General features: G+C 41.1%; 1 protein-coding gene across 1 annotated transcript in view; it reads left to right on the top strand.

Moving 5' to 3' along the window:
* Window positions 1-16,460, top strand: part of syn2a (synapsin IIa) — a 32,399-nt gene extending 15,939 nt beyond the window's left edge. Inside the window, exons 5-14 of the mRNA XM_063208063.1 lie at window positions 7,106-7,163; window positions 7,324-7,415; window positions 7,918-8,074; window positions 8,922-9,011; window positions 9,208-9,270; window positions 9,426-9,568; window positions 9,672-9,746; window positions 10,509-10,611; window positions 13,979-14,122; window positions 15,005-16,460. Coding sequence (XP_063064133.1) covers window positions 7,106-7,163; window positions 7,324-7,415; window positions 7,918-8,074; window positions 8,922-9,011; window positions 9,208-9,270; window positions 9,426-9,568; window positions 9,672-9,746; window positions 10,509-10,611; window positions 13,979-14,122; window positions 15,005-15,130 — 1,051 coding nt within the window. The 3' untranslated portion in view covers window positions 15,131-16,460. The remainder of the gene's footprint in view (window positions 1-7,105; window positions 7,164-7,323; window positions 7,416-7,917; window positions 8,075-8,921; window positions 9,012-9,207; window positions 9,271-9,425; window positions 9,569-9,671; window positions 9,747-10,508; window positions 10,612-13,978; window positions 14,123-15,004) is intronic.
* The last annotated feature ends 643 nt before the right edge of the window (window positions 16,461-17,103 follow it).

Here is a 17,103-nt window from a genome sequence, read left to right as displayed (position 1 = left end):
ATCGCATAGAATCGAATCGCTACCTCCCGAATCGCTACCTCCCGAATCGTGATCGAATCGGATCATGAGGGCAGTGCCGATCCACACCACTAGTTAGTTTGCAGTCAGGCACTGTGCACAGCAACAAGGTGAGGTGTGCTTCTGAGGTACTGCACTTTGCTTGTGGGATGCTGTGATTGATCATTGTGTGTGTTGTGCTATAAAGATATTATTCCCATATTGTTCATATACTTTTTGCCTATAGACACTGAGATCCCAGTGTGTTGTTCCGCTTTGTCCAAGACCAGTTGCAGAATTTCAGCTTTTCAGTAAAAGTAGCAGTGTCATCTTCCCCTTTTCCCAGTTGTCATTTTCATTTTTGAAGGGTTTAATACTTTTGTGGACTCAATGTTATGCTATTATTCTGTCTATGGGAAATGCTTTTGTTTCCCTTGCTTGTCACGTCTGGCTGTGATCACTGTTGCGCTGCATGCACAGATGTTGAAGTCCAAGCTAGGGCTCTATGCCCTACCGAGACAAGTGGCAGATTTAGACTCAATCTGGCAGTTGTGTGTAGTAGAGCAACAAGAGAGAGAGAGAGAGAGAGAGAGAGAGAGAGAGAGAGAGAGAGAGAGAGAGAGAGAGAGAGAGAGAGAGAGAGAGAGAGACCATAGGGCAAAGTCTTCCATTGGAACAGAACAGAACTCTTCCTCACGATGATACCCAAAAGGCCAAAGAAGATCTGTGCCAGATCGCTTGGTACAGGCTGTAGTCACATTCAAATAACCTTCACCTCATTTACTGTTATAATTCTGTGCATAGCTCTGGGCAAATTATGTTAGCAACTTATGAGTAGAGTCACAAATGTGTGGCCAGCTATAATGTTAAAGTGGCTAATGTACCACATTGTCCTTCAACCAGCAAAGTGAGCAAACTAGCGCTCCCTTTCCAACATTCAATGCCTCAGTTAAAATGAAAGCAAATTTGATTCCCGTCTCTGCATTGATTATCATGTCCACATCAAACCCACGCACACTAGATTGGCTCTGCCTGCTTCTGATAAAGGGACATGCTGCCTGTAAAGACACCCCTCCATTTAGTAGAGCTGGAAATATAATTTGAAAATAACATATGTTGTGCTTTCTAAGGAACGGCACACACCCTATTGCATTATTTAACTTACGTACGTGAAGATGTGGGGTTGAGCATTTGAAGGAAAGAGACCTTATGAGATCATATGTCTGTGGTATCCAAGGTTTTACTGTTGCTGTAGTTGTTTTGTTGTTACTGTGAAGATGTGTTTGCTTTCCTTTTATTAAATATTCAGAGTATGTCCAGCATGTGATGCTCACTGCATGATAAGAAAATCACCATTTACTTCACATGCTGATCTGCCAATGCAGCAGCAAGGAATTGGACTATCAGGGGTGGAGGATTTGGGCAGCCTTAAAATCGGTGAAATCTTTAAATCGAAGTCCCAGTGATGTTATAACTTTGTTGAAGGGAATTTCATCCTTCGGTTCTTTTTTCATCACAAAAAATAGGGCACCTTTTTCACGGTAGCACATTTTGAGGTGAGTCATCTCCCCAGACACTTGTCACGGCGAGGATCTCAGATGATTCTACGCATTTGTACTGCCATATTTTACTCGGTAATATCATGTCAAGGCAAAGATGCTCATGTACAGCTAATATTATCTCTGCTCTGAGAAAAACCTTTTGAATCCACACCAGGATTTTGTGACAGAAATATATATGCCATATGCCAGAGCACTGTGGAAGTTTGAGTGATTGTTGATTTTCAGCTGATAATAGATACATATTGTATGAGGGGGTACATTGAAACTATCTCTGTTCAAAAACTCCTTAGTCACAGTTCATTTCAGGCCACCCAGGCAAATGCCAATGTTGCTTCTCCAATCTCAAAATGAAATTTCAGAAACAATCCCATTGCAGCAGCATTGTGGTTGTAAAAGTGAATGGCGACATGTGAAATGCCATCTTCTGTATTGTTGCCAAGCGAAGCTGTTGCTTGTCTCAGAAACGGCCATCCCCTGACTGCAAGTGTATGATCAGGAGCGAGCTGAACCTTTCATTACTTTCGCCGTTGCTAATGCCGGCAGCTTGCTCACCCTCTTAATTTAACCTCTGCAGTCCAGCTTTTAATCACAGAGATTACCCAGAAATGACAGCGCTAATCAATCTTTTCACAGATGTAGCCAACAGTCCACAAATGAACGGCACCGATCAATGCACCGTCACCATGGAAATAATTATTCAACATAAACATTTATAGATCGTGCCTATACACAAAGCCAAGAGGCAAGTGGTGGCTCATCAAAGATAAACGTTGTTGTTGAGGTTTTTTTTAACTGAAGAGCCGAACACATTTAACAACAATGACGTCAGCCACAAATCAGAAAAGAAAGTGCACTTGGTCAAAGCCTGTAATGAGACACAGTTAAAAATGTATGACTGTAGGCCTACAGTAGCGGAAATCTGCATCATAACAAAATGGGGTCTTAATAGTTGTAGTGTATGAGAAATGAAGGCAATAATAGTTCAGGTAATGGGTGTCCACAACAAATAACGGATTTTGTACATGGCTGAGAGGGAGAGATGCTAATTTTCAATAACAAGCTAGGCATATATTATTTCATTTTATTGGTTTGTTTATCCAGAGGTAAACAGCAGAATGTATTCCCATTTGGCCGTCATTAAAGTCAAATGAACATTTTGTAACCAGCGCTGCACACACAAGAGTACAGCCATGCATGTGAATGGGAATGTTGATAAGCAGGTGTGATGGCCTTATTCATTTGCCCATTATCCAATCAAAATATTGTTTAATGCTCCAAATCCCCAAATGTGTATAATAGATGACTGGAGACTGGGAGACTGGATGCTTGGAGATTAGACGCAGCTCCTTGTTGCTATGCAGAGCATGAATGTGCTGCGCTTGTGAACATGATCAGCATGCCTTAGCTTTCTTATCTGCATAGCAATGAACACTGACCTGTCATCTGCCCAGATGAAATTAATCCACTTCAACAGTTTACCAGAACACTTGTAGGCATACGCATTGCAGTTCTAATCGTACACAGTAGAAACTGTGAAGTGCCACGTAGAGACTCTCAATAGTCACGTGCTCTCTAGAGAGGGCATCTGAGGTAGGCCTAATTAAGAAAAACATCTTTTAAGAAATTCTATACAAGTGTTCGATCTGTGTCCCATGTAGTGGCTGAATTGGCAGATATTGTATACTGCATAATTGCCATCGATATGTATGGATGGAGAAAACCCTACTCTCTCCAACCCTGACAAGCCATTTTTATATGATTTTTAATTTCTATGCAGTAACACAAACTATAACTATGCCATGTTTGCCTTGATGGAATAGAACAGTGTCTGCAGTTCACTAGAGAACCTGTAAGAATCAAACCCAGAGCACATCATCATGCACATCATCTACTGCTACTAAGTCTTGGCATCCACAACCTTAGAGCTCCCAAAGGAGATATATTTCTGAGAACCATCTGTGCTGCCACAGTGCCTTCATGCTGTGTGGATAAGATCCACCGGCACTGCATTGTTGTCATTTTGTCCTTCAAAAGAGGGAAAAGCAGAACTTTTGATTGGGTGCAGAGGCAATGTAAGCAGAAATAGTCTGTGCTGGTTGTGCAATAGGTCTTTGGATACAGAATACTTGCTTCTTAAAGTAAGTGAGTTCATTGACATGAAAGGAGCATAAAGTAAGCCAGAGGGTGCTGTATCTGGTATTTGTCCATTTGAGGATATTGCTCCATGTGTCAGCAGCATATTACCGTAAATTCTATTTCTAAATATGGAATACAGTGAAGTTCAGTTTCCATGTCTTTGATCTCAAACACTTTTGGGTAGTATTAGAAACAGCAGTCCAGATTGTTAAAATCCAGCCATTCCATAAATGGCACATTATCTTGTTTCATTTGGAAATGACGGATTACTTTGGTTGGAGTTTTGTACAGTGGAGAGAGAGAGAGAGAGAGAGAGAGAGAGAGAGAGAGAGAGAGAGAGAGAGAGAGCAGAAATGCTGAATACTCACAAGAAAGCACATTGAAATGGAAAGCTCTACTACTGTTGGCTTAGTGGAGTTAATTATATTCTTGTGGCATGATGGCACGATTTTTAAATCTAGGAATATTTGCAGTGATATTTATTTAGCGTAGCAACTGCTGCTGTCCAGTTGTGCTTGATCACTATGGGAACCTGAGAAGAAGGCACACTGTGTGCATCACATAAATAGCTGATAACAAGGTCTCCTGGTTTTCCTTTTTCACTTTGTAGTTCTCAGAGTAGTTCCTGCTTTTGTCAAAGGAAATAAGAGCATGTGTCACTAATGTTAAAATCTCCACCAATGATAATGCACCATAATGTGCACCGTTCCACCAGTGGAATGCTGTAATAGTTGTTGAAAAGACTTTTCTACCATAGAACGACAATACTATAACATTACAACTTAGGTCATTGCCATTCTGTTAGGGCCATTTAGGATATCGTACACAATACATTTCAACTGGGTACACTCCGCCAATGCCCATGTTTGATGTGAAATCACATGGTCAAACCTCTCTGTTCCTCTTTGATCTTCCATCTGTGCCACCTGTAGCACCCTGATTTGAGGCTCTCCTCTTGTCCCCGCACTGACAAATTATGAGCTGAAATTAGATCAGGAATAAATAATTCAGTTGGAATAGGCCAGCTGGCATTTTACCAGTGTGGCGATGAAACAAATCCAATCTACTTCTGCTCATACAGCCTGCAATTAATCCTGCAAAATAACAACAGCCCTGTTTCAGCAAGCATGATTTTAGTGGTGTTTGTCGACACGACATGAACAGTGGCCTGTCAGTTGAAGCCTCACATCAAGGGCATCTTTGGCCTTTGGTTAATCACACAAAGAGTGATATATATAGCCTCTAGTTTGCCACTGATTAAACCATGCAGAGTATAAAATGTCTGCACAACATTTTCTGTCTTCCTGGGGAAGGAGAACAAAAGCACGTTTTACAGTAGACCTATAGTTGTTTGAACTATGGCACGATTGTTATGTACATGCAAGATTGTCTGAGTTCTCCGGCTCTTTCAGCATAGGACACGCACATGTAATTTCGTATCACACCAAAGCGCAGTCATGATTAATGATATTTTTTGTTTCACCTGGGGAAAACAAGTCTGAACAAGCGCCCTGTGTGAGTGTTATGAAACATGTTAATGCGTAACCAAAACGCGTTTTGTCATGTCCTCGAGATAGAAAGGGACAAACCACAATACAAGACTTAACAAGTCAGCAGCTCTGGCCTCTTCGCATTTAAAGTGCTCAACATTGTGTTCTACCACTGTAATAGAAGAGTGCAGACAGGCACAATGGCAGTAGGCTAAAGGGAGGAATGAGCTTGCTGATATAATGTAAAACAAGATAGGTTTGGCTGGACCTTTAAAATGCAAGTTGAATTCATATAACTTTGCTTTTTAAATGTAAGTTTCACTACCTGATAGGACAATGTTATAAAAAAAAGCATTTAACCTGTTAAGACGTAGCAATGTATTATATATTTGTTATTACTAGAATGAAAATGACCAAGTCCTAGTGCATTACTAAGGCCCTGTGTTGTGTCATTGTAGTGTAGTATGGTAGTTAAAGTGATACTGTCCCATTTTTGGAAATAAAATAGGGTTTTACCGTTCTTCTGTACTTTCAACCGTTTTCTAGTTATGACAGTGCAAATCTTACCTCCAAACTAACAGTTAACATTGAGTCCTATGAGACCAGTTAACCGCGAGCTGGTCTCATAGGACTCAATGTTAACTGCTAGCATGGAGGTAAAATTTGCACTGCCATACCCCGAGAACGGTTGAAAGTACAGGAGAACGGTAAAACCCTATTATCTAACTCAAGGGGAGGTGTAAAATAAGCTTATTTCCAAAAATGGGACAGTATCACTTTAACATTTCAATGACTACCACTGGTGGAATGGACTGTATTATGGGGCTACTTCAGTACAGTTCCAGAACTACAGTCCACTCAGGGGCTCAAGTGGTTAGGACATTGACTGTTACCTCAAGGACCAGGGTTCCACTCCGGCCCCAGGTCATTTCCTGATCCTCCGCCCACATCGCTCTTTCCCACTCACTTTCTGTCACCATCTCACACTGTCCTATCAAGTAAAGACATAAAAGCCCCTAGAAATGCATATAGAAACATGTTTTACATAAAGTAAATCAGTCACTGCCGCCTGTTGCGCTGCACTCTTGCACTGACCTGCGCTGTATTTTCTGCATTTATGTAGTACTTAGATACAAGGTGCCCCATAGGCAGTATATCACATCACTTAAAATGTACATACAATACAATCATTTTATAGGCCTACAGTACATATGATATTTCTTCTCACATATTCAAATAAAATGCTTGTGCAAAGTGCACATGCAAGGCAAAACTTTTAGCAACCTGATTTCTGATACCTAATATTGCCAAAGGGACACCTCATGCTTACGTACTGTACTACTGAGGGCCTTTACACTTCAGAACGGGGAATCAGGGTGGTACGGAAGCGATTTTTACCGGCATTGGCAAAAATACATGGAAACAGATCTGTCCTTCTACACCAACACGGCGGTAGCGGTGCGGGAGACGGCTCTGTGCCGCGCTGCGTTTGGAAAATAGAACTCGAGCAGAATATTGACAACAGTGGCCGGCGTTGTCCCTTTGAAATGAATGTCAAAGTAGCAAACTAGCATTGGCTGTGTGGGGGGTTTTGAAAAGGACTGGCCGCGCATGCCGACCGATGCTGTCGGTGTGATAGGCTGAGTAGAACACATTGCCGATACTCTGCTGAAAGACCGCTGTCTTCTCTCCGCCGCCACGCCATGCTCTTGTGTGTAACTGGCCTTGGGCTCAAGTACTACTTCAGACTTTTTGGGCAGCCCAGAATGAGACATGAACACAATTTCATTATGTAGGCCTATGATGTGCTATGTCACATTGACAAAAATTACACTTCCACTTTCCCTTTCAGCACACATCAGTAAAATGCTCTTCATGATATAGTTTAATGATGTAGTTTTCTTTCTGACTTTATTCCAGGGCCAAAGTGTTCAGAGGGAAGAAGATTCAAGGGGATTATGACATCAAAGTGGAACAGGTGAGAGCAGTAAGCCTTGCGAGTCTCCTGAGAATGGAAGGCAAATAAACCTCACCTGTACACGAGATAGGCCGTGTCCGTCATAGTCATGTTTGTAATTTGTCAATGTGCCATGTTTTTGCGAGCTGGTGTGTGAGAACTTGCTCTGTTTTTGCTGTAGGCCCAGTTTGGAGACATTGATGTAGTATCCCACGCCAGTGGGACATGCACTGTGGCAGTTCAAGTCTTGAAGAATGACACAAAAGGGATCAGGTGAGTCACTTGGGTAAAATGAAGTTGCCGTTATGCCCATTAACCTTTTATGGTGCCCATCGATATGTCCTGAAGACATCCTAGACAAGTAGGCCACTTAAGCGCTCTGCAGCTGTAAACAGTGCCATATACATGTGCACAGGGCCGTAAACAGACATTTTCAAATACCTAGGTCGAATACTGCGTGCTGTACTGCATATACTGTACATTTAGAATGCTTCAAACACTTCAGTCAACTCCTAAGTTTGTTTTCATTAATCAATGTCTTGTGGATAAATGGGGTGGCGTACACAGACTGAATTTATCTTTGTTGATCATATATCGATTTTCATCAAAGATACATTTTAGATTACTGAAAAAAAATACAGAGGACATGACCTCTGTGTCCTCAATGGTAGTTACGACCATGCATGTGCAGTATACGGCCATAAATGAGACTTAACAGTTCTGACTGCTAAGGCTATGTCTTGTCTTCCTTGTCTGCCCACCCGTTTCGCTGCAGGTCGTTCAAGCCGGACTTTGTGCTGATCCGCCAGCACGCCTTCAGCATGACGGAGAACGAGGACTTCCGCAACCTCATCATCGCCCTGCAGTACGCCGGCGTGCCCAGCATCAACTCCCTGGACTCCATCTACAACCTGTGCGACAAGCCCTGGGCCGTACGTTAAAGCTCTCTCAAAACACTCTCAAGACACGTTGGCTAAGAGCACTCTCTGTCTTCTTCAGATTCACCAGTTGCTAACAGGTTAACTCTTTGAATAACATGAACTGGATGAATGAGTCAAGATTCAAGATAATATTTTTTTATTTGTCCCGCAGGAAATTTGTCTTGTCATTGTCCAAGACAAATTTCCTGCGGGACAAATAAAAATAATCTTGAATCTTGAATCTTGAATCATTCATCCAGGTCATGTTATTCTTTGAGCATGAGGATGTTTCTCTCCTCATCCAAGGAGCATCTTCAGAGTCATAGCTGTGCACAGATAGGGACGAGGTGGTGCTAAAGCACCTGTCCCTTTACCCCACTGTTCAAATAAATGCCCTTTTTGAAAGTTCTTTTTTTGTTATAATGTTCTGTGGTCCATGCTGACATAACACTTTAAATATGCTTTACGATCAAAATCTGGCAATAAAGCCTCCATATAATACTTAGCCTTATAGTCTAGTAAGGCAGCTGGAAGTTTCACATACCCCCACCACCCACCTTTAGCACCTGCCCCCCTAAAGCAGAACAACTGAACAGGCTCCCTGGATGAGGAAGCAAATCATCTTGAAGCTCAAAGAAGTCCAGTTTACGTCTAAAACTCTTTGGAGTCAGACATAATGGCTGCTGCTGCTACACAAGCAAAGAAACGGAGACTATCTGCAACATTAACATGCTTTGTCTCCATTAAATATTTAAAACAGTGACTTTCAGAAGGGCACTCGTTTCATCGACTCGCCCAATATCCTCCCACTCAAAAATGCACACCAAATAACCATTTCTCTCTTCTGTCCTGTGTGCAGTTTTCCCAGTTGATCAGTGCCTACAGAAGGCTTGGCCCCGAAAAGTTCCCTCTGATCGAGCAGACGTACTACCCAAACTACAAGGAGATGGTAAGACGCCAGGCTGAGCATCTGACCGTGCATCTGGCTCTGGGGCAATTTCAGTGTAATTAACATGGAGGGTTTATAAGAATGCTAACTTTCATCAGCTTCATGACATTGATGGGACAAATTAGAGCTAATGCTTGTTGACAGACCCATATCTATTTTTAGTCCCTTAAAAATATCATGTGACCATCTCTTCTAGGTTGCCATGCCAACGTTTCCTGTTGTTGTGAAAATTGGACACGCTCATTCCGGAGTGGGAAAGGTAAGTGTGTGTGTGTGTGTGTGTGTGTGTGTGTGTGTGTGTGTGTGTGTGTGTGTGTGTGTGTGTGTGTGTGTGTGTGTGTGTGTGTCTCTTTCTTACTGATGTTGCTAAATATAAGTCATTCATCCCTTCTTTTGTTTTCCCCTGTTTCATAGGTGAAAGTGGACAATCATAGTAAGTTTCAGGACATCACTAGTGTCGTGGCCCTGACAAAGACATACACCACCTCCGAGCCTTTCATCGATTCGAAGTACGATATCAGAATTCAGAAGATTGGGACGGACTACAAAGTCTACATGTAAGTTAGTGGCATTGAAATCTTTAGGTCCTTTCATTGATGTAATGTATGCCTTGGAGATGTTGTTGTATATAAGACAAAAAAAAACATTTTCCTTCATCAGGAGGACATCCATCTCTGGCAACTGGAAATCAAACACAGGGTCAGCTATGCTGGAACAAGTTGCCATGACAGACCGGTGAGTTACACAGTAGATACATTTTCAAATGTATAAAGAGCAGGTGGACAGAGAAAAGGTCATATCAGATATGATACTTGTTATTTGACATTGTATACTATGCATTGTGAAAATAACAACTAAATAATACTTTGTATAATCCATTCACACATTTTATCACACAACATTATTCAGCGCTTTATCAACAATACCAATCATGTTGTTATGCTATTGTTATGCATGCTGTTATACGATATGATTTTGCAATTCATCAGAGATAATTATGTTTGCCGTGGAAATTGGCGGGGAGAAATGGATGAGGGGGGTGCTGGGTAGACAGATGGCTGACATTGAAGAGCCTCATGCAGGCTGACAGTCATATCAGACACGTCTAGACAGAGGCGGCTGGCATTGTGGTTGTCTCTGGCCTGAGGTGGTTTAAAATCAGCCAGATTCGAGAATCAAATGCTACCACTTGGTACATGTTATACTGTTTTATACCTTGCTGTTCTATGCTATGCTATTCTATGCTATTCTATGCCATACTATACTATACTATAATATACTGTACTGTACTGTATTTCTCAACTACTATGCTATTCTATTCTATGCTATACTATACTATATGAGACATACAGCATTTCATTTGATAACTAAGTGAAAATAATGTATGCAGTATCTCATAGTCCGCTAAAATTAGTAACAATGTTTTAGTCAGTGGTGTTGTGCTGTATGGTTCTCATAGTCCTTATGGGCAACGATGTGATGGGCGTGTGATTACAGCTACAAGCTCTGGGTGGACACTTGCTCCGAGATGTTTGGCGGGATGGAGATCTGCGCTGTCAAGGCCATCCACGGCAAAGATGGAAAGGATTACATCACTGAGGTTTGTGTGCAGAGCAACTGTCCTTCTCTCTGATTAATGAGGGAGGTGGAGAGCTTCTTCATCGTCAGGTTAATTTAATTGTCCTGCAGTTATGAGAGGTAATGAATCTAATCATCTGAAGTGACAATGTTTGTGTAATGTCCCTAACAAGTCATTTGTTGGGAAATTAGATGGCTTTTATGCTGCCCACAATGCTTTGATGTTATTTCGTGAGTTTGATGTGCCCTTTTGCTTTGTTTGTTTCTTTGCGGATTAGTCCGTAAATGTCACAATTTTTTGCTCTGACTGTGACTTGTTTACACTGCATTCCACATTATTACGCAAATGACATTTTTCGCTGTTTCCCCAAATAACAGTCGTCATAATATTCAAGTCATCAGCCATTAGAGTACAATTTAAAAGTTTTTGAATGAACCTTCCAATGATCACGGTATTTTTTTAAATAATAAAAAACTTTAAATGCTCTGTTCCACATTATTACGCAAAATAGTTTTGTAGTGTTGTAATCCAAATTTCTTTCTTTTTTTCCCATTTACCTCAAAACAGTTGGAATTTGGTACCTTCTAAATTACATTTCAATGTTCAATACTTGGTGATAAGCTCTTTGTCTTAGTAACTGGAATGCTGCGATTAACATTGAAGTCAATGGTAGGGCATTGCATGGGAGTTATGGAAGCCCAGATATCCTTGATGCTTTGCTCTCAGCTGTTTTTGTTTGTTTGGTCTGGTGACCCACACTTCACTCTTCAATATACCCGTAGATTTCCATGCCACGTTTAGGTGCTTTTGAGGTGATGACATTCTAACGCACCAGACATAAAACCCCATTGAAAATGAATGGGATGCTATGTCTGGTGAGTTAGAATGTCATCACCTCCAAAGCACCTACACGTGGCATGGAAATCTACGGGTATATTGAAGAGTGAAGTGTGGGTCACCAGACCAAACAAACAAAAACAGCTGAGAGCAAAGCATCAAGGATATCTAGGCTTCCATAACTCCCATGCAATGCCCTGCCATTGACTTCAATGTTAAACGCAGCATTCCAGTTACAGCTTATGACCAAGTTTTGAACATCGAAATGTAATTTAGAAGGTACCAAATGCCAACTGTTTTGATGTAAATGGGAAAAAAAGAAAGAAATTTGTATTACAACACTACAAAACTGTTTTGCGTAATAATTTGGAACAGAGCATTTTGGGCATTTTAAGTTTTTTGTTATTTAAAAAAATACCGTTATCATTGGAAGGTTCATTCAAAAACTTTCGAATTGTACTCTAATGGCCGATTACTTGAAAATTAAGACGACTGTCATTTCTATTGATTATTTGGAAAACGGCAAAAAATGTCATTTGCGTAATAATGTGAAATGCGGTGTATGTGTATTGTGTATGAGAATCGTTTGGAGTGCTAGACGACCCTCTGGTGAATGAGAATAAAAAAACAAGTGCTGTGCTGGCGCTGGGCTGGTTGCACTGCACTGCTTGAGTGATTACAAAGAAATGTAACAGCAGCAGCAGGTTCTGTGTGTCTCAGACATAAAACCACTGAGTTTCACACAGTCATCCCCTACCAGGCTGCTACAGTGCCTCTGATTTATCTCCTGCTTCCAGTGCAGCTGGGCTTTCAGATACTTTTATCATGTTACTGCACAGTCAGTGCTGCTGGAGGCTGAGATGGGAGATTCTCATCCCATGTGGCATGAGAGTGTGGGCTGCTGGTGGAACACGAGCTTTGCCTCGTGCTAGTTTCTACAAACTTTAAAGCATTAAAAACTATACTGAAACGTACAGTACCACTGTAGGTATACTGTATTCAACCATTTACCAAATGCCTGAATATAGCATACATACTCAAATGTCACATTCAGTCTGCACATTCAGTGCTTTATGTCCTCCCACTGGCGCTCTGTTCCATGCATATAAATGGGTCGAGGAAGGTGATGAAGCCTCACAAGTCTCACCTGAACTGCAGAGAAATACAAGTGAGTCGCTATGATTCCACCAGCATGTTTAAGCAAGTAATATGGGGCAGCCGTGGCTTATGGTTAAGGAGATGGCTCTTTAGATCAAAGTGTGGTAGGTAGTGTTGCACTGATACCGATACCAGTACTGTATCGGTGGATCTGCACTAAAAATGGTGGTATTGGTATCGGCGAGTACCAACAAATAGGGCACCGATACCATTTACAGATGCTTGTATGACACTTAAACAGCCTTGAAATTAGTTATTTCATAGAAGTATTTAAAAAGTATGAAACGTTTTGCTGGATTTACTTTGTAGTAGTCTTTTTCCTGTTTCACAAAGGTGCAGCCCTTCATATACATTTCAAATAGGGTGGTATCGGTATGGTATCGGTATCGGCTGATACTGCACTGCCAGATATCGGGTATCGGGGCCAATTTTTTTTATCGTTGCGACACTAGTTGTAGGTTAGTATCCCACCCTTCCATTCGCTACCACACTTCATGAGGCTGAGGTGCCCTTGAGCAATGTAACTAAACCCATGCTGTAACAGAGACTAACTAATACCCTGTAAATAACTGTGGGTCACTTTGGATGAACACCTCAGCTAAGTGTAATGTAATGTAATCAGAGGTAGGAGGTAAGGGTATTGTTGCGCTCTAGATGTTACGAAAAATAACTAGGTGCGTGGACCCAAAAGAAGTAAGGTATAAGGTTGGAGCAGGTTCGCACACCAAACAAGACACAAAGGTCAAGCACAAGGAGTTTTTTTTAATTTAGTCAGAGCAGGGTAGAGCAGACGTTTCAGGCTGTTGCCATCATCAGTGCTCTCTGTGCTCACTGTAATCAGAGGTAGCCTGGCCTTGCCATATGTAAGCTTCGCCTCAATTCACATTTTCCTCCACGACAATGTTCCTACTGCCTATCACTCCCTCTCACAAGCCTGGGAGCTGTGTATTCCACAGTAGGATGCCATGAGAATCGGACCGGGCGCCGGTGGTCCATGTTGAAACACCAGTTCGTTGTCATGTCAACTCGACTAAGGTGTAACAAAACTTTGGGTGCAAAGACTTCTGTGTTGTAAACAGTGCTTTCTCATCTCTCTCCCCACTCATTTCCTGTCAATCTGCACTGTTCTCTCAAAAATAATAATAATAATAGTAATGATTTTTTAAAAATGCACCCCAGAGATGCACTTCTCTCACTGTGGTCCTCAGTGTGTCTGACTTAAACATACATACAGTTAAAACATACCGTATTTTGATCCCTCCAAAAGCATGTTTTAACTAAAAGTTTATGCTTTGGAGCACAAGTGCAGTGTGCAGACCAACATTTTTCTTATACTCTAGACTGTGGTGTAGATGATCCTCATTGTGTGTGTGTTTGTTGTGTTTCGTGTCAGGTGGTGGGCTCCTCAATGCCGCTGATTGGGGAGCACCAGTCGGAGGACAAGCAGCTCATCTGTGACATGGTGCTGGCCAAGATGAACGCCGACATGGGACCCGACTCCAAACTCGAAAGGCCAACGACCATCCAGCCATCACAGGTACACCTCCCACACAACACTTTGCATTGATAGGTATGTTTGTAAATGGGGAAACGTATATATAGCAAAAATCTCTTGCATCTGAGCCCAGCCTACATGCTACAGGAACTTTGCTTCCTAAGATGACATTAGGGCCATATGCAATTAGTCCTAGGTAGGAGGAATATTGGCAAACAGGGTTATTGCCGGTAATCAGTGAAACACCCTGCTGCCAGACAGGCAGCACCCCTTAGCTGTTTTAATAAGGCGGAATAATTCTAAACCGTTCGTTATGAAAAACAATGGTCTCTCTCGATGTAGTATAGTGGTTTCATAAAAATTTACACTGCCTCTAAAATGTATGTGTAATGGAATGGGCTTCAATGCCATGCTTGAGAGTTTTTGATTCCGGTCACCACACCAAGTTTTGCAAGTGGGATTGTTCAGCTAGAGGCGGTGAGGGCGGTCGGGAGAGCCAATTTAGTATTGGAAAGGTGATTAATTAACTTGGAAACTTTACATAGTGTGGCTTTAATCCAGTACTAACCCATGCCCTGCCTTCTTATTGCTCGCCTCAGACAAATCCATCTAGTGGTGAGGTTGTATATCACAGGTGCACAGCAAAGTGTTAGTTTTGTTGCAAAATGGTGGCACAACAACACAACCACCATTAAACTGACCATTTGCACTAATGAATAAGTTAATAAATTAATGAATAAATAAATAAACAAATAAATAATTAAATACCCTATTCATAATTTAGAATGCCTTTCCTGTTTGCTGATGAGATCAATTCCTTCCAAATGATCTCATTCCATCCATTGGAACCATTGTTTTTTTTTTTCAAAAGTGACTTCAAATAAATTATGTCCTGTTTTTTCCTCCTGTGTTTCAATCCCTCAGACTTCGCCTACGGAGGTGGTGAGCGATCTGAAGAAGCCTGCGAAGGCTCCCCCTCAAGGTTGTCTACAGTACATTCTGGACTGTAATGGCGTTGCAGTGGGGCCAAAGGCCGTCCAGGCTAACTGAGACCAGGGACCCGCAGAACAGAGCAGAGAGTAGAAAATAATATTGACTTTTAGAAGTGCATAGAACTGCAGCCAAGGATCAGTCTGCGATGAAACACATAGTGTTGCCAGAGACCAAGACTATAGACGAGAGGGGGGGTGAAAGGAGCTACTAGTAGACAAGGTCGTTAGCGTAATATATCTCTGTGTGTTCATCTGCACAGTGTGTCATGTTGGCCTGGGCGGTGTTTTGTCTTTCCTATGCAGTGTCAAAATGTACTGTCCCCCCCCCCCCCCCCCACAAAACGTTACGCTGATGATTTTTGTGTGCTTTTGATGGTCGGTCGCTTCTGTTTCCCCTGTAAAAGTGAGCGTCTTTTTTTTTTTCTTCAGGGCTGTTGTAAGTTGTGTAAAGGACAATGTGTGCCTATACTTTGTTTGGTGTCATCTGTATCCATTTTTTATTTTGTAATTTAACATCTTTTTAAAAAACTCCTTTTTAACTTTTAATTTTCCACATTCTTTTTATCGATGATGTGCAAACTGTGTTTGGATGTGCAGTTTGGTGTGTGTGTGTGTGTGTAATATTGTGTGTGTAAATATATATATGTATGCTTGTGTGCGTGGCCATGTGTGGAGATTACATGCATATATATTTACATGTCCCTGCCTATGTACATGTTTTTAACTCGCATGAATGGATCTAATAAGAGATAACTGTGATGACTTGTGAAGTCAGGATGATGTATTTTGTAACAGCACTGTTAAACTAACCTTCAATATTTTGTGCACTATAGGCTTGGTGAATAAGAACATTGTCCCTATTTTTAAGTACATGCGAAATGTAAAGACTGGTAAGAGAAGGCGGATAGACATCACATCGGTTAAAGGCTGGTAAGAAAAGACAAATAGATATAAATATCTCACTCGAATTATACATGCTATTTATAGTTGCTAGGAAACGATCAGCTAACCGCCTACCCATACTAGTTAGAAATGCATTTGAATTGAACCCAGTAGTCTTCATCATTAGTCTCTATGCACAGCCCAGGAATGGATGTATGGCAGGATTGAAACACTATTATTACCCAAGGCCTTGTAATATATATATATACAGTATATAAATAAGTGAACAAATATTTTTTGAACCAAAGGATGAGACCATTGCTATTTCACTTCAAATGTTTCAGCACTTACTGTCATTTTTATTTATTTACACATTTATTATTTTGCTCTTTTAAAATCTAATCTCATGACAACAGTTGCTGTTTTCTTTTTGCTAGATTCATCATAGATAGAAGAAATAGTTTTTTTCCCCTTGGCCTTCTTTATTAATGAAAGCCATATCTTAAGCACTATGTCTTTGTTTTGGTGGTAAATGGGAACCATTTTCATTCATTCATTCATTCATTCATTCATTCATTCATTCATTCATTCATTCATTCATTCATTCATTCGTTTGTTTGTTTGTTTGTTTGTCTACTTATTTATCTATTTATTTATTTATTTATTTAACTCCAATAAGGTTTAAGCCATAGTGACATGTCAACGTGTGGGCATAATCTCAATAATACAGTCTCTTCTCAGTTCGTGCATGGCCATCGTGAACCTTGTACAATCATGTCGTTAGCATATGGTCATACTGTTTGCAGATTATTTTCTCTGTTTGCCTTATTTCCTTCATGAGACGTGCAATATAACGTTTATGTTCTATCACCGACGGCTCTTCCCAAATAAGATCATAGTAATATATATGTTCAAACTGACCCACTGTGCGTACGCGTGAACTGCGTCTGCTGTCTCACCTTCAGCGTACACAGTAAACTTTGCAGTGTAGATTCGACACCCTTCCGAAGTGGTCCCTTCCATTATGGTGTTAGATTAAACTCTTAAGAGTGTTGAATCAACACTGAAAATTATTCCGTTCGGTTTTGCAGTTAGACATTTAGAGAACTAAATTTAACACCATCAAATGAGACCATAAGTATTGTTGAA

Source organism: Engraulis encrasicolus, chromosome 10 (assembly GCF_034702125.1).
Source record: "Engraulis encrasicolus isolate BLACKSEA-1 chromosome 10, IST_EnEncr_1.0, whole genome shotgun sequence".
Taxonomy (NCBI): domain Eukaryota; kingdom Metazoa; phylum Chordata; class Actinopteri; order Clupeiformes; family Engraulidae; genus Engraulis; species Engraulis encrasicolus.
The sequence above is the reverse complement of the archived record's forward strand: the minus strand, read 5'-3'. Positions and strand labels throughout refer to the sequence as shown.